This window comes from Rhincodon typus, chromosome 16, assembly GCF_021869965.1.
Source record: "Rhincodon typus isolate 14 chromosome 16, sRhiTyp1.1, whole genome shotgun sequence".
Lineage (NCBI taxonomy): Eukaryota > Metazoa > Chordata > Chondrichthyes > Orectolobiformes > Rhincodontidae > Rhincodon > Rhincodon typus.
This window is the reverse complement of record NC_063347.1, coordinates 23,128,137-23,151,507: the sequence shown is the minus strand read 5'-3', so window position 1 is coordinate 23,151,507 and position 23,371 is coordinate 23,128,137. Positions and strand designations below refer to the sequence as shown.

Here is a 23,371-nt window from a genome sequence, read left to right as displayed (position 1 = left end):
AGACCGGAAGAAAATTATCCCAAGTGTGGACGGATTGCCTCAGAAGAAGGCAGTACAGCTTTCCTTGAAGTATCCTGAACAATATGAATCACACAATCAGTATTACTAAAGAAAACTATTATCTTATTGCTATTTATGGGACCTAGTTGTGTTTAAATTAATTGCAAAATTACTTAAATGGCAACAAAGCTTTTTAGAATCACGAGAGTCTCTTTAATTTGTTTTTATCGGCGATTTTTGCGAGAAACCTCTCTCGCAGTTACCAGTTTTATGCTGCATTTTATGAAATTGAATTGTTGAATGATTTAATAGGTTGCAGAAGAAAAGCTTGCAAACGTGTACATGGTTTGCGGGAGTTTCACTCTCTCAGCTCCCGCTGTCTTGGCGATGTTCTTCGCCCCGACCACAGAGTTTAGTGGGGCCCACTGAGAGTTAGAATTCCAAATAAAAATGAAGTTTGACCTAGTGCTTTCCAGGCCTTAGCTCCCTTTCGCATTCTAGCTTAAAGACGACAGGAAAGGGTCACATTGAGAAATGCAATTGGAGGGTGGGGGCTATTGCCCTTTTAAGTGCTTTTCCCTGAATGAAGGGTGGCTGGTGGAAGGCACGTTGAGGCGGTACGTGTGATGAACATTGAGCTCAGCTGGACGGCATGCGGCTGTAGCCAAACCTCTAGCCACCCGCTCATTCACTCACTCCCTCAGTGTAAAAACAAACAATGGCGGCAAGCAGCTGGGGAGAGGAGGTTCGCGTTTTCCTCACTGCTCGGGGTTAGGCTCTGAGCGGATTCCGAACGGACTGGCGCTTCTCCGCCATGGAAGGCGCGGCGGAGAACCCCAACCGAGCCGTGGAGTATCTAAAGGAGCTGAATAATATAATCGAGACCCAGCAAGAGTTGCTGGAGAACCAGAAGAAGCGCATCGAGGAGCTGGAGCAGCAAGTGGCCGAGCTGTGGAAGGAGAACGCCTCTCTCAAAGAGGAGCAGCAGCGGCATCTGGCCACTTGCCGCTTGCAGGGCACCAACTACACGCCTCTGGCATCAATTAAAGAGGACTTCAAACAAGAAAAGTAAGATCTGTTGATGCTCTGCTCCGGGTTCACTGTCCGATGCCGTTACATTTGTCAAGCGTTAGCCGTTATCCCGGGGCTTCAGACTGTAATTTTTGCGCATCTTAACGGGCTGCTTAAGGTTACAAGTTGTAATTCTGAAGTGTAGGTGTCCCGTTGATAGAGGAGCTATCGTTATTTGCTGTAAAGTGTGGGCTTTCGTTAATATTGCCACAAATAATAGAAGGCAAGCTACACTAACATCCAAAGCGTGTATAAAGCAAATGAGCAGGAACGGAGCAGCATGCGCTGATTCAAGTTGTGTGGGTCAGATATAAGGCACTCGGGTAAAAACGGAATGTATGCGCCAAGCTCCGTAGAAAGCTGAGATTTTTTTTAATGTCTTGAATATTCTTTCTAGTATGAGTTTTTTTAATGCATTTGCAGTGATTCCAGGAATTGAGTAATCATAGCCGTGCCCATTGCTTTTGACTTTAATTATCATTTCGGAAGCAGCTGCAGAAAGTGCAGCACTGCATTTTATTATAGGACTGCTGCTTTCATTCATTTACTGGCGTTTCAAGCGCGATGCTTACATGGATGTGGAAAGCTTCATAAAGCGAACCTAATTATTGCCACCGCGAAAGCTTCAGTCTTTTCTTTAAAGTAGGAGCCTTATTTCCTCACCCCACCCCTAAAACAAATAGCCAAGCACGTAAAGTCAAAATTCTCCTTTTTAACCTAGACGATTAGAGGAACCTCAACTCAGCTGCCCAACTATTCTCCCCCTTGAAACGAGATTAAAGATAGAAATCACTTCATTTCGAGCAACAAATCTGTCATTTTCTATCACGGGTATTTTAGGTGAACCTGGGAGAGGATGTATTCAAATTTAGTGTTTTGTTTTTTTGTATGCCACGAAAGGAATAAATGGAGCCAACGTGCGTAATGTCGAAGTCAAAACCCAACAGAGTAGCGTGGCAGTAGTTTATGAAGCATTTCAAAAATGCAACGATCTTTATTCGAGCGCTGGGAGGACTTACTGGCAGAGTCATGGATACTGTCGAGTGAAAGACCGCTTCAGTGAAACTGGTCGGATACCCGATAACATCTGTGGTATCCTAGCATTCTGATAAGTCGATTTGCTTAATCCATAATCCATACTATATTTAGTATCTAAACTCTCCAAAATGGAGCAATGGCGTTGACTTTTCTGATATCTGGTGCCTTCGGGTGTAGAGAAAATCCTTGTATTTTGTGGGGAAATACACTCGAGGTGTGTGTGTTTCAGTGTGTTTTGACGAATGAAATAACAAGGTGTCAGTGACCTCATAACTGCTGTTGAAGATTTACGATGGAATAATTTTAGGTTCTCACTCACGGTGTAAACACACAACGACTCTCATTCTTCAGTGTTTATAATATTTCAAACAAAGTTTTTTTTTATTTCCCAGTGACTCATGGGTTTTTTAAAAAAAACTGTGATTTCCTTTTAAATAAAGTGAGTCTGCAGAATTTTTTTGAAGGGTTTTGTTAGCCCCAGCACTGTTTTTGTTTTATCAACTGATCACAAAACCGAAAGGAAAGGTACCTGTGCACGCATAAGCGCAGACAGAAAATGTATCCCTTGGTACTGAGAGAAATCGATACATGACGGTAAAGAAATAGAACTGGAGAGTACAAGTTAAAGCTACCATTATGACGTTCTGATATGAAAGGGCACAACTGTATATGGTTACTATCAAAATGTCTTGGTGCAGCTAAAGCCACCTTCAAGTAATAAAAAAAAGCCTGAGGTAAAGGTTAGCTTTAATATCCTTTCATTAGGGAAGGCTGCCTTGATCTGTGAAGGCTGTATGCATTGTATTACTTGTTTGCTGTGGTATTGGGTTACAATGCAACTTTTTTTTGTGATTTGATATTGGTTGGATCTTTAATTCATAAATGACTTAGTAATTTTTTTGTGGTGTTGCTTTCCCACCGCCCCCCGCCCAATCATTTGTGTCACCGTGAGCTGATCTTGAGGCTGGAAAGTGCCAATGCTGATTTCTTTGCCTTCACTGGCATTGCTACTTTCCACTGTCAGGCAGAAAGATGTGCTTGCCAGCAGCTGGCACTGCCATGCATCTACAGCTTTGCCTCAGACTGGAGATTGTGTCATCATGTTCGTATATTCTTGCATCTTTTTCGTGCAGTAGATTTGAGTCATTGTGAACCATTGTGTTGTGGGCTAATCTTTCCATCTGGCCAGCTACTGAAGTAAGGGAGCTAATAGTTATACATGTAGGTTTTCTGACAATTAATCTAACCATTTTCCTATTCTTGTAAATATGCTGTTTTCGTGATAATGCTCTTTCTCTCCTCCAAATCATGCCAAATCCCATTTGGCTCATCAAGGCAGCCTCTTAACCAGATTATAGGGCATGTTGTTAAGCAACGAGACCTTGCAGAGTAGGTTCATAGTTCCTTGAAAGTAGAGTTGCAGGTAGACAGGATAGTGAAGAAGGTGTTTGATATGCTTGCCTTTATTGGTCAGTGCATTGAGTAAAGGAGTTGGGAGGTTGTGTGCAGCTGTACAGGACATGAGTTAGGCGACTTTTGGAATGCTGTATTCAATTCTGGTCACCCTAATATAGAAGGATGTTGTGAAACTTGAAAGGGTTCAGAAAAGATTAACAATGATGTTGCCAGGGTTGGAGGGTTTGAGCTATGGGGAGAGGCTGAATGGGCTGGGGCTATTTTCCCTGGAGCATCGGAGGCTGAGGGGTGACATTATAGAAGTTAATAAAATTATGAAGGACTTGGGATAGCCAAGGCTTTTCCCCCAGGGTAGTGGAGTCCAAAACTAGAGGGCATAGGTTTAAGGTGAGAGGGGAAAGATTTAAAAGGGACCGGAGGGGCAACTTTTTCACAGTGGTGTGTATATGGAATGAGCTGCCTGAGGAAGTTTTTGGAGGCTGGTATAATTACAACATTTAAAAGCCACCTGGATGGGTATATGACTAGGAAGGGTTTAGAGGGATACGGGCTAAATACTGGCAAATGGGACTAGATGAATTTGGGATATCTGGTCAGCATAGACGAGTTGGACCAAAGGGTCTGTTTCCATGCTGTTTAGCTCTATGACTATGATATAAACAAATAATTGCAGATGCTGAAAAGCTTAACTGGTCTAGGTCTATCTGTTGGGAAAGAAAGTGTTAATGTCTTTACGTGTGTGACCTTTCTTCATTATTTGAATCAGTTTGGGCTACCATTTCTCTTCTCAATCCTTTTGGCCTGGAAACCTTTTGTGGTCTTCAGTGTGTTCCCAGGCAATTTGTTGACTTATTATACATGATCAAAATTTACTATGGTTTGCTTTTAAATTGCTGTTGATGCACATGGCCTTGTTTTGGTGGTATTTTGGTGTACAATTTCAATTCGAGTTTTAATTTTGGGACTATTTAGCCAGTGTGATACCACACATTAATATCACAAATTAATTGAAATTTTATTTTTTTTTAATCTGAAACTAGGCACATTGAGATAGGATGCCTCTTGAAAAATACTGTGGAAGTGCCTTCTGACCTAGGCTAAGAAGAGAGCATGAAGGAGGAACTGTCATAAGGCTGAACAAATTTTAAAAGTGGGCCATCACTGGGAGAGAAACTGAGCAACAATCTTGGTTGTATTACTGATTTTAAAACAGATTTTGAGTTAAAATATTTTTTGTAGTTTTCAATGCAAGTTTTTTGCTGTTTCAAACTGATTGTGTGAGCGTGTTTTAAACTGGAGAAGATAAGCAGCTGGAAAGCAAATCTTAGGACCATTTCTGCATTGTATTTTCTTGAATACGTCTGACATGTTTGTGCATTTGTTCACAAAAAAAATCAATAAATAAGTGCCTAAAGATGAAAATAAATGCTTTGGTAAGTCAGGCAGCCATCGGTCTGGTTGGGTTTGCATGAATGGGTGGAATAGAGCCAAATGGAATTCTGTCTGGAGTAGTGACAGGTCTTGTATCTGGAGGGCTGGCAAAGCAGGGAAATATATAATGAGTGGAGGGATATGGAGAACATTAGAGGAAGTGCGATATCTTGGAGTACATGTCTACAGGTCTCTGAAGGTGGCAGGACAGGTCAATGAGGTGGTGAAGTTGGTGTTCCTTCATTGGGTGAGGCATTGAACATGAAAATAGGAATGTAATGTGGGAACTACAGAAGGCGATGGTTAGGTCACAGTTGAAGATTTGCTGACAGTTCTGGTTAGTACAACACAGGAAGGACAATTGCTCTTGAGAGAGTAGAAATGACATTTATATGAATCTTGGCAGGGCTTGCAACTTGCAGGTCTGAGGAAGACTTGGTTAGGCCAGGGTTGTTTTCTTTAAAAAAGGAGTTTGAGGGTACAAAGTGAGTGCATTGGATTGAATGGATGATGAAAACAGGTTTCTCCTAATGGAGAGGTCAGTTACCAGGGGCACCACTCTGGGGGACATTGGGAAAACCTATTATACTGTGTGTGGTGGGTTTCTGTTATTCATTGGCCAGTTTAGTTAAGGCAGAAATCCTTGACTCGATTAAAAGGAACATTAGATTTATATCTGAAGCATTGTAATCTGCATGGCCATGGACAAGGTGCTAGTAAATGGGATTAGAATGGGTGGCTAGTTAATTCAGTGGACCCAATGGCCTCTTTCTGTGCTGTAATATTTTCTAACTGAAAATTACTTTTGGTTGTTTGTCCAGTCTGGTCACTTTCACTTCATGAATGTGGACTTGCAGATTCATGAAGTATTCTAAATAGTTTCTGTTGCAAACAGATATTGAGGGCAAACACTTCACGTACAGTTAAGAAATATCTATTGAATCTAGAGCAATTCTATGTAACTGTTGAAAATGAGTTTTCATTATCAAAGAAGCCAATTTCCTGTTGGAATTAAAGCATAGGCATTTGGACAACAGACTGATTTGACAGTCTGCTTTTGATTGAGGTGAATCTAGAGAAACTGCTTTTGGAGGTCTTTTGATATGTACTGATTCATCAGACAAAAATGGTTTTGAAGTAACTGGAACAGCCTTTTAAAGATTCTTCTCTTGAGAAACGTCCTGTAATAAGTGAATGTTACACTTAGTTTCCTGTATATTTTTGCTTCTGTATAAACTAATTAAAAGCTGAATGTTTGCAAATGTTTTAATGAAGATCTGTAGCTTGGGTTGCGGTTGGAGTTGTTGCTTGGTAACAGAAGCTACACAGCACTGACAATGTCACCTAGAAGGGAGATTAAACATTTGCATGCAAACCAATCAGCTCAGCGAACCAACCAACAAATCCAACATTCAGTTTTGACTGGACGAGCTAAAATTTATCCTTACTTACCTTTTTGGAAGCAGCAGAAGAATAAAATGGGTGGTCGATGTAGTTTCCATTTGTAATTGTACAAAAAGAATGGTGCTGTGGACTACTTCTTTGTATCACATCTTGGATGCAGATTTTTCTTAAGACAACTGAAATTCTCACTCAAAACACAAAGCAATGTGTGCAAAATGTCAGTATCACATCTTAAACTTGCTTTGGTAGTAAATCTCAAACACCAAAACAAATCTAGGAAAAGTGACTTTCCATGGTTAGCTAAAGGAAATGGATAGGTTATCTGAAAGATTTTGGGATAAGACCTTCAAAGGTTCTCAGTTGTGAAAATAAGCAATAGTTCTGAAACCACCTGTTTTCTTCAATCTGACTTGACTTTAGATGTCTCGAATAACTTCAAGCAGATTACTTTGAAGTTTGTGTATTTGTTTGCTGTCCTTCCATAGTTTTGCTACAAACTTGTGGTTTTCTCCAGTTTTATGTGCTTGGTGATGGCTCTGATCTGACTGGCAGTTTGAATTAGGGAGATAAAAGAAACAATCATTGCAATTTTTTACTGTTATTGGCCAGTGTCTTTTATCATATCCTTTCCCCACCATCCGTGGGCCACTTTTGTGACATTTAGTTATGCCACAATACCTTTTATTTGTTCATGGAATATGGTTTTATTTTTTCTTAGCTGGGTCAGCATTTATTACTAATCTTGAGTTGCCCTTGAAAGTATAGGTGAGCTGATGAAAATACTCTAGCTAGATGATGTGTTGTAGTAATTCCATCCTGAATGTAGCAGAAACAAATAGATGTAACCTTATGAATTTCTGATTTGACTTTTAATGATTGATTGATTGGGTTGTGCATAAGCCCACCCCTCTCTCATCATTCTGTGATCTTGTTTTCCTCATCACGACCTCTTGTTTCCACCTTCTGTCTTTTGGTATCATTAATTTTGTTTTTGCTTTTTGAGAAAAGGTTTAGCTTTAAAGGTACAAAATTCCAGTGCATGTGTTGGATCTTCTAATGTTTGTGAAGCTCAACCTTTATGTATAAATGGATTGCAATATTTGGGAGGTGGCAGTCCAAAATTGGAGCTTTTAACTTCAGGTTGATTTAATATTTGGAACTCTTCTACACTGAACCCATACTTTCACCATATTTCCTGATCCATCACTTCCAGCACTCATCTCTTATTTACATGCCTTGCCAGACTCCATTATTGCCTTTTTTTAAATGCCTCTTTATACTGTAATCCAGGACCAGTTCAGGACTTGCAAGAATGTTAGTCAATGAAGTAGTGGGCCCGTTTATGGAATTTAAGTGAGTCAATTTTATTGCACTTATTATTGCAACTGTGGCTTTATTACTAGATTCACCTCAGTTTCTGATACCATAACCTGTTTACGCTACTTCTGCAGCATTGCACATCTCTGCCCTGCCAGAGTATATTTGCTGCTGACACCCTCATCCGTTGGCAGGGAGGCAATCTTTGATCCTCATTTAAATTTGAAAAATCTGCCTATATCCTAATCTGCACTATATTCTCCCTGCTTGCTGACTTGTGTTGCCTCTGGGTCCACCAGCACTATAATTGATCATTCTCATCTCGGTTGGTCACAGCCCTCCCTATTTGTTGTCACTGTTTGAGAATTCCACATTAATCCAACTTCCTTACTTCCTTAACTCATCACTGGTATCTGTGCCTTTCACAGTACTCTTTCGCTCTCCTTCAACCCCCAATCCTCTGGCTTAGACTGCCCTTTTAGTGACCATATCTTTTGGCTGAGCTTTTTGGTCTCCTATTCTGTTTTCTTCATTTCACTACATTTGCATACCAGAGTTGACTTGTCTACATTGATCATGGTGTAACTGAAGTGACTATAACAATGCGTTTATAACATGCAGGTTGATAATATGCCATTTGCATGTTTGCTCAAGTCTGATTCGATTTTTTGCTTTGAATGTGATCTGAGAAAAGGCTTAAGATGACAATTCCAGATTTGAAATGCTGATGTATTTTTGGGGAACAGCAAACAAACATACAGTTATGCTTCAGCTATCAGTACAACTTATTTTTGATCATGAAACAAAATAATTATATGCCATGCTTCTGCATATCAGTGCTTTGTTCAACTTAAAGTAACTTTTACTTCTCCAGTGTTGTTGCAGGCCAGATTGTCCTTGCAGTTTCCTTTAACACTGTGGAATTGCTTGTACTGCCATGTTCAAAACGTACTGCTGCACCTTTTTTTTTGAGTGCAGGCTATAAACCACTCAACACCATTGGATGACACTTTTTCATCCCGTTTCCTGAGATGGCTTATTTGCAGCTGTTGAAGGAATATCAAATTGTACAGTAGTATTTAACTACATTTTTGTTCATGGGTTTTATAAAGGCTGTATGAGAATGTAGTCCATACATGTAACTTTGTATAGAAATTTTAGTTTCTCTCTTGGGTGAAGGGGGAGAAATGTGTGCTAGGAAATATTCTGGAGTTATGGTGGATTTTGTGGTCCTTTGTTAAATTTTTAACCTTTTTTTAGCACTAACTTTTCAACAGTCAATAAATTTTCAATGACCAGAAACTTGCTGCATTTGTCCATGGATACAATGTTTTTAATTCCAGTGACCAACGGTGCTTGAAATTAAGATTGCCCATTCTCAACAGGCAAGAACTAAGCAAAATTTTTACCTGCTGGAATAAATTACAAAGCTAGGGAAAAATTTAAGTCATGGACTTTGAAAACAACATTGTGAATTCTATTAAATGAGAAAAGTTGCTTGACTGAGATTCAGTGCCTGTCAGGGAGTGTATGGGTGCTAGGAGAATAGGACAGTGCACATTAGAATGATGTCAGACTTACATAAAGTACAATGTGAGAGGGAAACCAGGAGTGCACTGGAATAATCAAGTCTCAGTGATGAAGGCATGGATGAGGGTGGTAGCAGCTGATAAGGCTGGGTGATACTGCAAGAGTGGAAATAAGCACTTTGACCAATTGTACAGATGAGGTTGGAAACTTGACTCACTGGCTCAAAGTGACACCAAGGTCGTGAACAGTCTGATTCATCTTGGATTATCACCAAAAAATGCAACGGAGTTAATAGTCGAGGAGCTGAGTTTGGAGCAGAGACTAAAGAAGATGATTTGATTTTTCTCAATACTTGGTGGGAATTTGGGCTCATCCAGTAAACAAAGTGGGGGAAAATGCAATGTTTTTGGATGATGCTGTCAAGAGGAAGCACGTAGATGAGAAATAGGTATAGCCAAACACTCTTATTTACAGAATTTTGGAAGAAAAACCATAAGTGATATTCTGATCTTGATTAATTGGGTAGTAATGGAACCAAGTGACTCCTTTTTAATGTTAGTAAAAATAATGTTATCATTATTTGGCAACTGGATGCTGGATGTATTGCTTTACTGCAAATATTGAGTTTAACTTGGAAAATCTTAATAAATGTCACACTTATACTTTTTATTACTCATGTTCTGTGAATATTGCTGATGAGCCGATCATTTGTTGGCCAACTCAGAATCACACTTGAAAATGCTATTGAGTTATTGTGAGTTACTACAGCCTGTGTGGAGTGGGTTCATGCACAGCAGTCTTCGGAAGGGTGTTCCAGTGTATGACTATGTACTTCCACATCAGAATAGTGTGACCTCTGGGAATTTACAGATGGCCATGCTTCCGTACATCTGCTATCCTTGCTGCACTTAGGCGTTTGAAAGGTACTGTCAAAGGAGCATTGGTGAAATTGTGTAGTGGATCTCACTGATGTATGCTGTTGTCACTGTACTTGTGGTGAATGAGATATTAATCAAGCAGGTTGCATTGTAATAGATGAAGTCCAACATCTTGAGTATTGTTGAAGTCGCACTGATGTGGGAAAATGGAGAGTAGTCCATCACACCTTAGCTTGTGTCTAGTGGATAGGCTTTGGGCAATCAGATGAGTTATTTTTCACTGCCTTGGTCTCTGACTTGTTCTTACTATAGTATTTAAATGACATACTAAGTCTAGTTTATGTTGATGGTGAGGAAGGCCCTTGTAGCATCATTAAATGTCAATAAGAGATGGTTGACTCTTTTTGGAGACTACTCAGCATTTATCGGTAAATGTTACTTGTTGCTTAAGATTCAAATTTAGACTGATGACTAGGTCTTTACAATCTGAACTATTGTGAACTCTGGGAAATCATCACTTGATGTCCCTACGTCTGAACTTCTGTTGGAGGGAAGACCATTAATGAAGCAGCTGAACATGATTTGGGCTGAGGGCACTGTCCTAAAGAACACCTGCAGAAGTTACTTGGGATTGAGATGATTGGCCGTCAATAATTACAACCATTTTCTTTATTGTGTGAGGGTTAGACTCTGACCAATAGGAATCTTCTTCCCTGGCACTCTGACTTGAATTTGCTTGGTTTCCTATGATCTACCTAGTCATTTATATCAAGGGAATCCAAGCTTATGAGAATAGAGGGGAATGTGGAATTTGAAGCGCAAACTGATCAGCCATTACCTTATTGAATGATGGTAAAGGCTTGAGGGGCCACATGGTCTACTTGTGCATCTGTTTCATATGTTCATAGGCATGCTGCCTTGATTTCTATGGCAGTTGTACTCTCTTATGAAACTGCTCTTTTATCACTGTTTGAACCAAGATTTAAAGTGTTGGCAAAGATCTGTAGCTCGGGTTGTGGAGGAGGTTAGAAACTTGCTCGCCGAGCTGGCTTGTTTTTGTTCAGACGTTTCATCACCATGCTAGGTGACATCATCAGTGGAGCCTCCGATGAAGCGATGTTATTCTACTCCGCTTGGAATTTTATACTGTCCGGTCCGTTATGGTGAGTACTGTCATTTCTGGTTTTGATCTGTATGGGTTTGTATATAAGAATAAATACAGAAATTACTGGAAAAGCTCAGCAGGTCTGGCAGCATCTGTGAAAGAAAAAAAGAGTTAACGTTTCTGGTCCGGTGACCCTTCCTCAGGGTCCGATTCTATATGTTTGTTGATTGAAGTATGGGTGGAGAACCATCCTTCTAGGAATTCCTGTGAATTCCTGGATGTTAAAGTAGAACAACTGATAAATGGTGAGCTCCAAACCTCAGTATACAGAAAAGCAACCCATACAGATCAAATCCTCAACTTCCATAGCAACCACCCCAACGTCCACGAACCAAGCTGCATTAGGACGTTGCTTAAACGGGCCAGGCCACACTGGAAAACTCCAGAACTACCCTAGGAAGAGGAAGAACACTTATCCAAGTTCCTCGCTTTAAACAGATATCCCCACAGATGCCTACATAACGGATAACAACAGGAGGACACAGTACGACCTAACACACTGACCACACTGCCATACATCAGGAACATATCATCAGAATTGACAAGAAGACTACTAAGACCACTAGGAATCATGGTTGCTGACGAGCCCACAGCCACTCTATGAAAAACACTTACAAAGATTAAAAACCCCATTCCCACAACATGCAAAACGAACGTGGTTTACAAAATACCATGCAGTGACTGCCACAAACATTACATCGGACAGACAGGAAGGAAACTAGCCATCAGAATACATGAATATCAGCCAGCAGCAAAACGGCACGATGAACTCTCTCTTTAATATCTGTACATTTCAGTCAACGAAGGCCATCAGTTTAACTGGGACAATGTAACCATAGTAGCCCAAGCCAAACGTAGACACGCACAGGAATCCCTAGAAGCATGGTTCTCCACCATTACTTCAATCAACAAACATAGAATTGGACCACAACTATAAACCCATACAAATCAAAACTGGAAACGACAGGACTCACCATAACGGACCAGACAGTATAAACTCCAAGTGGAGTAGAATAACATCGCTTCTTCAGAGGCTCCACTGATGATGTTACCTAGCATGGTGACGAAACGTCTGAAAGAAAACAAGCCAGCTTGGCGAGCAAGTCAACAACCTCACTAACAAGATCTGTAACTCAGTGTACCTGGATGGAGCACAAATTGAATGTCTATAAGATGTTTATTGCTTAATGACACTTTTGACGTTTTTGGTTGTTTTGTTGATCTTAAGCATGTTGATGTGGTTGATTTGGATTTGTCCCTCTTTGTGAATAAGGCACTTATGAGGAATTTTCCATTTTGCGATGTAGATGCTTGTAACTGTGCTGGAATAGCTTTTGCGGGAGTTTTGGCTAGTTAAAGCATACATCTTTTCTACTGCAGCTGGGATGTTGTCAGAGCCCATAGCTTGTGCTGTTTTTAGTGTCTTCTGTCATTTCAGTCATGTTGAGTGCATTGTTTTTTTTTTTTTATTTTTGTCTGGAGGCTGACATATATATGGTAGTGGAGACATCAGGAGGATCATCCGATTTGGCACCTCTTCCTGGAGATGATTGCAAATGCAGCCAGCATTGTATTGACAAGCAAGCTCTCCCTTCATTTGAGGACTGAAACGTTGTTGACCTTCCACCTGCAGTTAGTGATTTCATTGTCTAGCACTATTCGCTATTGGCTGCGTGAAACTTTGATCTGATGTGTTGAATGTGCGATCGCAGAACTGTCTATTATATTTTTTTATTTCCTCATTCATGGGATGAGGGCGTCGCTTTATAGACAGCATTTATTGCCCATCACAGCTGCCCAGAGGGCAGCTGAGAGTCAACCACACTGCTGCGGGTCAGGACTCACATGTAGGCCAGACCAGGTAAGGATGGCAGTTTCCTTCCCTAAAGGACATTTGTGAACCAGGTGGGTTTTCTGACAATTGGCAACAGATTCATGGCTATCGCTAGCTTCTTAATTCCAGATTTTTTTTTTTTTTTTTTTTTTTTTTTTTTTTTGTTGAATTCACATTCCACCATCTGCTGCGATGGGATTCAAATCCAGAACATTATCTTGGTCTCTGGATTAACAACAGTCCAGTGAGGTATTGCCTCTCTATGCTGCACATACTATTTGACAATGCTGTGTTTTATCCTGTGTAACTTTTAACAGGTTGATATCCTCATTTTTCAGTATGCTGGGTGTGTTTCCTCCATATTTTCTGACGCACTACACACTTCGAACCAGTGCCTTGTTTTATTTCGCCCTTTTACCTGAAAATCTATAGTAGGCACTAATGACCAATTCAGGATCAACTGCACCCAGATATTTTGTTTCAATTACCCCTTTCAAACCAGCATAAGCTTTGTTACGTTGCATATGTTCCTCATTGATTTTTATCCTATTCCACCTTTTCAGTATCTTGTATAACCAGTCAAGTGAAATTTCCGTATACGAGCCATGAGCTTCTTGATTTTGTTTTCCTTTTTATGCCTATTTTGTTCTGTAGCTGCACATGAATGTGATTCATCTAGTGTTGGCATGTAAGTATTTCAAGGGAATAATTGTTACTTAAGAATCTCTCATGCTGGAATCATTCAGATTCCAAAGCTCTAATCTAAATTGTCTTTTTTGTAATTGGCAACAGCTTTATGCTGGTTTCTTGCCCTAAAAAAACATCTATATTCAAAGACAAACAACAGTCTCAGTCCCAATTAATTTGAGACCTCCCAATAGCTCCTTCAACATTGTTGGCCAACTTCCCTGCTTCCAACTGTGTCAAATGAATCCCATTCCTCATGAAAAACGTACTGACATGCAAATATTTCACCAGTTGCCCACAACGTGGGTTTTTGTGTATTGCAAAAATTCCTCAATTGTTCATTTAAGTCAATTCTTTGTGTTCCCCTTTTGGTCCGGTAGTAGCTAGAAGGATAAGTCTTAGTTTCTGTGATAATACAGATATATAAAACAATGTGTTCCTTTTTTGAATTCTCACCCTGCTATTCGTATCATTAGCATCTGGAAAATACATGACTCCTTTTGCCTCCTGCTATTATGTAGCATGAAATCACCTTGTTTGTCTTGACTTCTCATTTTCTTGTTTGCTAAATACTGTCTTCTCATTTGGCTCAGTCAAAATTCAGATGAACTGTAGTAGGCTTAAAAACTGTCAAGGTCATGGAGGATTGAGAATTTTTTGGGGCAAGTAACAAAGCAATTGAGCATAATGATTTTGTTTTGGTCAGAACAGAAGACAAAGACAAGTCTAGGAATTTGTGACTTTCCATCTTTCATCTGCTTTAGAAATCATTAAAACCTTCAAGAGGAAAGAGACTTGCATTTGAAGCAGGTGAATAACTTTTCTTCCCCTGCATGCTACTTCTCCTAAAAGTAATGGAACGTGTCTACATTGTAGATCAGACCATTGAACTTTCATCCTTCTGCATTTCACTTTTATTATTGTTATACTGGAGGCTGAGAGGTTCAAAAGAGACACTGATACACTGGGATCTGTTTTCTGCAGTTGAATGGAGCTTGGCCAGGCATTCACCTTTTACTAAATTAAACAAATGTAACTAGACCAATATTCCCCTGATGTATTCACCATGGCAACATTTTGTCCAATTAGAGTTGACTTGTCAACCAGTCAGTTCCCCTATCTCTTGCAATATAATTTCTCGGTTCCTTTTTTAAATTTGGTATTCTAGCATCTGATCGAATTCCCAAAGTTTTCATTTCAACATTCGAAGGAAAAAGAGGGGATACAAAACATGGGCATTTATTTCTCAAAAGTGAATTGAAGTACTCTGTAATGCCCACAACCATAATTCTTCTGGCTAACGAAATTTGCGACCTTCCTTTGAACTCCTGAGATTTATTGTGATTGAGAAAACAGTTATAATTCTAAATACTTTTGGAATAGTTAGATGAAGTACCAGAGGCACAACTGTTGTGTAGATAGTCATATATACAGGCTCCTGTTGAGTCTTTGGCATGCTAGTTTCCCTGTTGTTTGTTTTTTAAGGCTCCTGATATATTGCCTGTCGGAATCCTAGCTGTTTCTAAATTTCTGGAGAAGTACATGTCAGCATTGTACTAGAAAGTTTCAGGCTGTGGCTTGAAACTAAAACTAAATATCTGGTTTGAACTTTAGATCCTTTCTCATCCACAACAATGGATATTTACATAACAAGGTGTAGAGCTGGATGAACACAGTGGGCCAGGCAGCATCAGAGGAGCAGGAAAGCTGACGTTTAGGGTCGGGACACTTATTCAGAAATGTGGGGGGGGGGGGTCCAGACCCGAAATGTCAGCTTTCCTGCTCCTCTGCTGCCTGGCCCGCTGTATTCATCCAGCTCTGCACCTTGTTATCTCAGATTCCAGCATCGGCAGATCCTACTGTCTCTGAATGGATATTTACGTACTAGTATTTCTCTCCATTAATCTGCTTGCACTGTTTGGTATTTCTGTTTGATAAACCATGGACTGCATTTCTAAGGTAAAGCTATGCCTGTCAGGGCTACAGCTGAGTTTTCAACTAAACACTCCTCCTCTATCGGTCAGTGTTATTTAGTCACCATCTGATTCAAACTTCAGCTCCAAAGTATATCGTGGTGTGAGAATAAGAGATACAAGTACATGACTGTCCCTCCATTAGGTTCTAAGTCAGGATGATTGCAGTGTTCAGTTCTGTTTGCAACTCCTTGGAAACCAAAGCCATCAATGCCCGGATACACAGAAATCCAGATATCATTCAGGCTTTTTTTTTTTTTAAAAAAAAAGTTGCAAAAAATATTATACCGCACAACTACCAGGCAATAACCATCTCGTCTAATAGCTTTCCGATTGCAGTCAGTAGCATTTTCATTATTGAAAAGTAAACAACCCCATCATTATCCTAGAGAGCATTGTTGACCAGAAACTTAATAGGACAAACTAGATGAATGCTATGGCTACAAGAGGAGGTTAGAGGCTGTGGCAAGTGACTCCCAGTGCTATTCTACCAATTACTAAATGCCAGTCAGTATTGTAATCAAATATTTTTCACTTGATCTGGATGAGTGTAATTTCAGTAACGTTGAGGCTCGACGTATTGGAGGACAATGCAGTCTGCTTGATTGCCACTTCCACCATTCTAAATAGCCACTTCTTCCGTCTCAGCCGCATCATGGCTGCACAGTTTATCATCTACAACAGTACTTCCCAAATGTTTTGCCCCCACTGTTGCTTGTTTCGAGGCTTGAAAATTGTTGTGGTTCTTTCAGTGAGATTCATGAGGGCTGGAATGGGCAGAGGTGTGTGGGTTTAAACCCGAGGGGGCCAGACATTTGTTGCATTGAGAGCAGGAGCAAAAGCAAAACTATTGTAACTCAGTTGGAAATGCACAGCAGCCATTAGTGTCTCTGAGCTCAGCAACCATAAAATTTCAGTTTGTGACGCTACTTAGGGACTCAACCTCCAGCTTGTGATCAGATCTAGATTTACCCAGATTTCTTAAGCAGTAAACCAAAGAACTGCAGATATGCCGGAAATCAGAAATTGCTGGACAAGCTCGTCAGGCAGCATCTGCAGAGAAAAAGCAAAAACAGGTTCTGTTCTGAAGAAGGTCACTAGGCCTGAAACATTAATTCTGCTTTCTTTCTGCTGATGCTGCCTGACCTGAGTTTTTCTGACAATTTCTGAATTTGTTTCTTAAACAATGCCTTTTTAAATACATGACTTTTTTTTCTGTCTAAAAGGACAAAATACCAGGTGCCTTGAAGTAGCACCAATTGTAATTTGCCTCTGTCACACAATGCTATATATATTGCCATTCTGTCACTATCACAGCCAAAATCTTGTGGTTTTTAAAAAAAATAAATAAACTATGAAAGTCTGAGAAGGGAAACCTTTGTCAGTGGCAGATAGCTTCGTAAAAATTATTGACCTTTTATTTAATGTAAAACAAAGAACTGAAAATGCTGGAGATCTGGAACAAAGTAAAGTGGAAATTGCTGGAGAAACTCTGTAGGTCTGGCAGCATCTGTAGAGAGAAAGCAGAGTTAATGTTCTGTGTTCAGTTGCCCACTGTCTTTGTACATCTGTCTCCAAGCATCTATCTCTTTTTTTTTTGTAGCAGTTGACTTGTTTTTATAAGGCTAACTTGTTAATATTGTGGAGAGGAATTTTGCACAATAATTTCTATTAGTAAAATATCCCTAACAGCAATAGGATAGCGTCATAAAAGTTTGAAGTTACTGCTTTTCGTAGGTCTACTTTTTGGATGCCATCTTATCTATAGTTTACAGTTGGTAAATATCTTTCATCAGTTGTGCTTTGGTAAGTAACTATTGATATGCATCTTAGCTCGGCTTGATTTTAGTTTTTAAACTTTTTTACAAGTGTGCAGTTGCTGAGATTTTGAAACATCGGTCATGGTTTTGATTTTTTTCTTTGGTAATTATAAGACTGATTTAATGTTTGTAGAATTGAATGGTTTCAGGATGATACATTACCTTATGCAGGCTATGTTTCTTTGTATCCAAAGCAAGAAATCATTTAGAAACTGACTAATGTTTCATAAACTGGAGTTAGTTAAAGATTTTTAAAAGATCTGTGAAAGCAACATTTTATTACTGTGCTTTAAAGCATCTAATTAGTACATGTTTTAATCTCTGGATTCTTAAGTGGCTGTACTGTTGTTTAGAAAGTCTAAGCTAGGGGCCTGATAGTGTGCTTTACAGCTGGATGTGCACACTTTAAGAAGACTTTTTAATCTAAGACCCTGTCTGTCATCTTGGTTTAATGTTAAAGAACTTGCCACAGCATTTTAAACGTGAAGAAGCCCGTTGTCCCAGTCAGTGTTTGTTTGTTTGTTTGTTTGTTTATTTATTTATTACTCAGTAAGCATACAAAACAGACTTTCTGGTTACTTTCATATTGTTGTGTGAACTTGTGTGCAAATTCACTGCTGCACTTTCCATGTTATAACAGTGATTACTGTTCAAAATATTTCATTGGCTGTAATCTGCTTTTAGAAATCTAGACATTATGAAAGGTACTATAAAAGTGCACGTCTTCTAAAGTTAATTGTGAATCTTTTGGAATAATTCTACAGTAAATATTCTGTAGCATTGATTTCAGCATGGTATAGCACTTAGCAAACTTCATACAGCTGTTGTCTAGCTATTGAGGTTTCAATTGAGCAAATTGAGTTTCCATATTTAGCATGAAAATGTCTTCCCTTTAATTCCTAAGATACCCTTTACAATTTTCAGGGGCAAAAGTTATGAAACTCAACATTGCACTTTGATTTGACTGTGTTGAACTTTGATTTAAAATGACTTCTAGTAATTAAAGAAGTGCCTTGTAATTTAGATGTGTAGGTCTAAATTATTTTGGGCTGCAGCTACAAATTTCTGAAGAGATTGCTTGTCAATAATACTCTGTTTACACTGCCCAACTACGATGTCAACTTGGACTAAAGGTGAAGGATGAACTCCTGCATAGTTATTCAAGATTTGAAGGATAAAATGAAGGATATTGTAAGTGTGCTTGGAGAATTGGATATGGAGCAGGTCTTAAATCAATAAACAATTCTGGTTACCAGTACATAATCAGTGGAGCTGGGAGAGATTCCTGAATGATTATCTTCAAGCAAGTCCTTCTAAACAGTTATGTGACTTTGCTTCCTGAATCATCAGTCATCCCGTTAATAATTGCTGCCTTTTTAAACTATACCACCCAAAGGGATTCATCTTGGCTCTGAATATGTACACTTTCCCATCATTTTAATGTGTTTTGCCATGTTTTTTCCTTTTTTTGCTCGTTAACATGTTTTACATTTCTATTCATTATTAATCTTCCCTACCAGGTCTTGTGGCAAGGCCTTCTTGCTGACTGCTACTTGGCCTCCTGAAGGATGGGTAGGACTAGTGCTGGTTGTGTACTTTCTTGCGAGCAAAGATGAACATTGCTATGCCTTTTACTTTGAGGGCCATTCCCATAGGGAAATGTGACATACAGTTCTTGCTAATGGGATAAACAGCTTTGAGTACACCTGATTTCTGTCATTTGGTTGAATCCAGCTCGGCTTCACCCAGTCTGCCTTGAGTATGGAGTAGCCAAAGTGTTAATTCTTTGGTAAGAAACAGTTGAGGGCCATCTTCCAGGACCCCAATCGTGCTTTGTACTGTTTCCTCACACAGTTGCTCTTTTGGACTGCTTTGCTGTGGGATCCTCTGTCACTGTCGTGCCTGCCGTTTTTCATGGTATGATGGTTTCTGCGGCCTGATGGACTGATGGGATCTTGTGTTCTCTATGATCTTGTCTTGACCTCCTGAAGGATGTCTGTGCAGGTGTAAAGCTTTGTCTCCTGGATGCACTTTTCCATCCTCAGAAGTGGGTTGCAGGGAGCTTCCTTCCTTGTGATCTTTGGTTACCGCAAAGATTTTGGGGGAAATGCATGTGTTTTGCCAAGTTATTCTATTGCAGCTTCTAACTTAATACTGGGGTGGAATTCCGGTTTTTGAGCACCCTTCTTCAGTTTGTCAGTGGGGAACTGTTGTCTTGATGGTATTATTACTGGTCTGTTAATCCAGAGACCCAGGTAATATTCTGGGAACCCTGGTTTGAATCCTGCCATGAAATATGGTGGAATTTGAATTCAATAACATGCCTGAAATTAACAGTCTAACAATGACCATGGATCCTTTGTCGATTTACCAGCAAAAACCCATCTGGCCCGCTAATGTCAGTTTTTAAAAAAAGGAAACTGCCATCCTTGTCTAGTCTGGCCTACACGTAACTCTCCGATCCACAGCCAATGTGGTTGACTCTTAACTACCCTTCGAGCAAATTAGGGATGGGCAATAATTGTTGGCCTAGCCAGCGATACCCACATCTTGCAAAATGGGTTTTTAAAAAAAATTCTATTGGCCCATGGTGCTGTAGGTTGGATTTTGCCTTTACAGATCTTCGGAGGTTTCAGTCAGTCATGTTCAATTACCTGAAAGGTGGCTGCACTTGAATCTCTGCTTCGGATTCTAATTACTTTCACTTGCCTTCCCCGATCCTCAAGGTGGCTGTTGTATTAAAAGGGTATCATAGGGTAACTTCCCACATTCCGGTTAAACTTGTCTGTTCTGAAGTTTCTCACATTACAATGGGATCTGGGTGTTCTTGTTAATGAAGGGAGACAGGCAGGCACAGCAAACTGTTAAAGCAAATGATCTATTGACCTTCATTGCAGGAGGATTAGAGATCAGAAGTAGGGATATCTTACTGCAATTATACAGGGCCTTGGTGAGACCACACCTGGAGTACTGTACACTTTTGATCTCCCTCCCTAAGAAGGAGATACTTGCTAAAAGGGGAGAGCAGCAAAGGTTCACTAGGCGGATACCTGGGATGACAAGACTGTCCTATGAGGAGAAATTGGTTTGACTGGGCCTGTATTTGTCGGAGCTTAGAAAGGTGAGGGGGTGGGGTGGGTTTGGACAGACTGGATGTGGAGAGGAGGGGCTAATACTCAGAATACTGGGCAAGCCATTTAGGACTGAGATGAAATTTCTTCACTTGAAAGCTGGTAAGCCTGTGAAATTCTCTAACACAGAAAGCTGTGAAGGCCAAGTCACTGAATATATTCGAGAGAGGTAATTGTTTAGATTTTAACAGCATCAAGGAGTGTGGCGAGAAAACTGGAATATGGCATTGAGATATGATCATGGCTAATCCTATTGAATGGTAGGGCAGGCCTGAAAGGCCAAATGGCCTACTCTTGCTCTGTTTGTATGTGACATGCTGTTTTTGCTTGCTGTTGTGCTTGCCCTGTGTCATTGTCTGTCTGCTTGATGACTTTGTTACTTGGACTGTCTACCCTAAGGTTTTGCCTGAAGTTCTGTCTGACCACCCATGTTCTGCCAGTTTTGATTACCATGGAGATTTGCCTGCTCCAAGGTTTCACTCTGTTTCATCTATGCTGTACCAGCTTGCTTGCTGGACTCTGTGTGCTTTGAATGCTGTTTTCATCTGCGTTATTCAGGCTTCACCTGAGACTGTCTGTGGCCTTTTTTTTTATTTGCATCTTTTTAATGCTTTTTCCTCTTGTTTTGTTCTACTGAACCACTTTTTAGTTTGGAACACAGCTGGTCACCTTTTTTATTTTAAATTTTTCCACTGATTCTGCGTGCATATCCAGTGCTGTTCCAATTGCCCCAAGGACAGTTTTTGGTTTTGTTGCCTGCCACCGTGAAGTGTGCTTACAGGTAGACGTGGAGCAGGTCTTGGTAAATAGAGCAGTTAATAGAGCTAAGCGTTATCTACAGAGCAAGGAGAAATTGCACAACTATTTTGTATTAAGTCCTTTTTACACTTAGTCTCATATCACTCCTTTTCATGTCATCATCTATCCTATTGACAGTTTATACCTTTGTTTTCATATACTATCGGAGAGTCATTATTATTACAAGCAAGCTCCTATTCAGACAGCAGGGCAAGGACTGAAGTAGGAGTTCAAGTTGTCTACTGTTAGAGCGCTCGCTAGAGGTGGAGAACTTCAAAGGTAAAAAAGTAAATGCTTGTTCATTTTCTCATTTGCAAGATGCAAAAGGAAATTAACAAAATTTAGTTTTAAGCTTTTGTAAGCAGAACTTTAGGCAACAAGAGACACGAAAGATCCTTGCTAACTTGAATATAATAGACCATTAGCTGCCAAATCTCTTTGGGCATGTTGTATCAAGACCTAATCAAATACAGCCTGAAAATCTTGAGCCATTGAGTGGTGGTTTTCTGTTGTAATCATCTATGGAAGTAAATAGAGAAGTTCAGTAATACCACAGATACGCGGTCTGAGATTGTATTCCTTACCTTGAAATAAATGTCTTGCTATTGAATTGTGAAACTACAATACAGGTCTGGCCACGAACGTTTTCTTAAAATTGAATAGAAGCCAGCGAATTCTCTCTAACAAAAACAGAAGTTGCTGGTGAAACTCAGCAGGTCTGGCAGCATCTGTGGGGAGAAAGCAGAGTTAACGTTTCAGGTCTGGTGATTCTTCTTCATTGAGTTCTCTACCCCATTTGTAAATTATGGTTAGAGATAGACAAAAATGATGAGCAGTCAACATTGAAGTGTTTTTTATGCTTAATTTGTGAGACATTGAAGAAGGAAACCTACAGGCTAACAACTTCGTTGTGAAGTATTTGACAGCATTTTCCTGATTGTGGTCAGGTCTGAACATGCAGGAGGAGCCATTTTGTTTTTTTTTAGAGCTAACTTAGCCATTTAGAAAGATGATGGCTGAATTCCACCTCTGCCACTTTGATGTATTACCCTTGGTTCCAATGGATTTGGTTGAATTTGAATGCTGACTTTAATATAAGCAATGACCGAGCAACTGAGCTTTCCAGAGAAAAGATTTTCCTCAGCCACGCAGAACAACCTACAGTTATCCACCCCACCATGCCCTTTGAATTTTGGGTTTTGGTGCAGTCACCTGTTATTCCTCTAAACCGTAGAGAACATTAGCTTAGTCTACTTGATCTTCCTTCCAGGACAACTGCCTCCATTGCAAGTTTGAGTCTAGTAAATCTTTTGCGTTCCTAAAAGGAACTAGTGATGGAACAGGTGGAACTTTGAAGTAAGCATGCTATCACTGCATCATGACCCCTTTATAAAAAGTAGAGTGGAGATCTGACTGTCACTCCTCAGAAGATCCAGCTCATTGAGATTTTCCTAAATGATTTGTTTGAAATGCTGTAACCTTCTGGCCCAGATGTAGGAATACTGCTCCTGCACCACAAGGGTCCTTGAGATAGTTGTATCTGCTTGGGAAAGGAGATTAAAACTTTATACAATGCTACAGGTTTAGTCTCATCTGCCCAACGTTATTGCAGTAACACTCTCTTATTCTTGTCCAATCTCTGTGTAATAAGGTGGGAATGTACTGCTTGCTGTACCTGAATTTTAATTCTCTGATTCTCCAAGATATATGGCACAGAAACAGACTCTTTGGTCCAAATCAACCATGCTGATCAGATATTCTAAATTAATCCAATCCCACTTGCCAGAATTTGGCCTGTATCCCTCTTAAACCCTTCCGGTTCATATTACCCATCCAGATGCCTTTTAAATGCTGTAATTGTACAATCCTCCCCCACTT

The 23,371-nt window shown here is 39.9% G+C and overlaps 1 protein-coding gene across 3 annotated transcripts in view; it reads left to right on the top strand.

Annotated features, from left to right (window-relative positions):
• The first annotated feature begins 433 nt into the window (after window positions 1-433).
• LOC109928116 (IQ motif and SEC7 domain-containing protein 1-like) overlaps window positions 434-23,371 on the top strand; it is a 440,048-nt gene continuing 417,110 nt past the window's right edge. The window contains exon 1 of one of the 3 annotated variants that reach the window (XM_048606299.1): window positions 434-1,068. In XM_048606299.1, coding sequence (XP_048462256.1) covers window positions 815-1,068 — 254 coding nt within the window. In that variant the 5' untranslated portion in view covers window positions 434-814. The remainder of the gene's footprint in view (window positions 1,069-23,371) is intronic. The other 2 variants (XM_020528121.2, XM_048606292.1) reach the window with 2 other exon arrangements.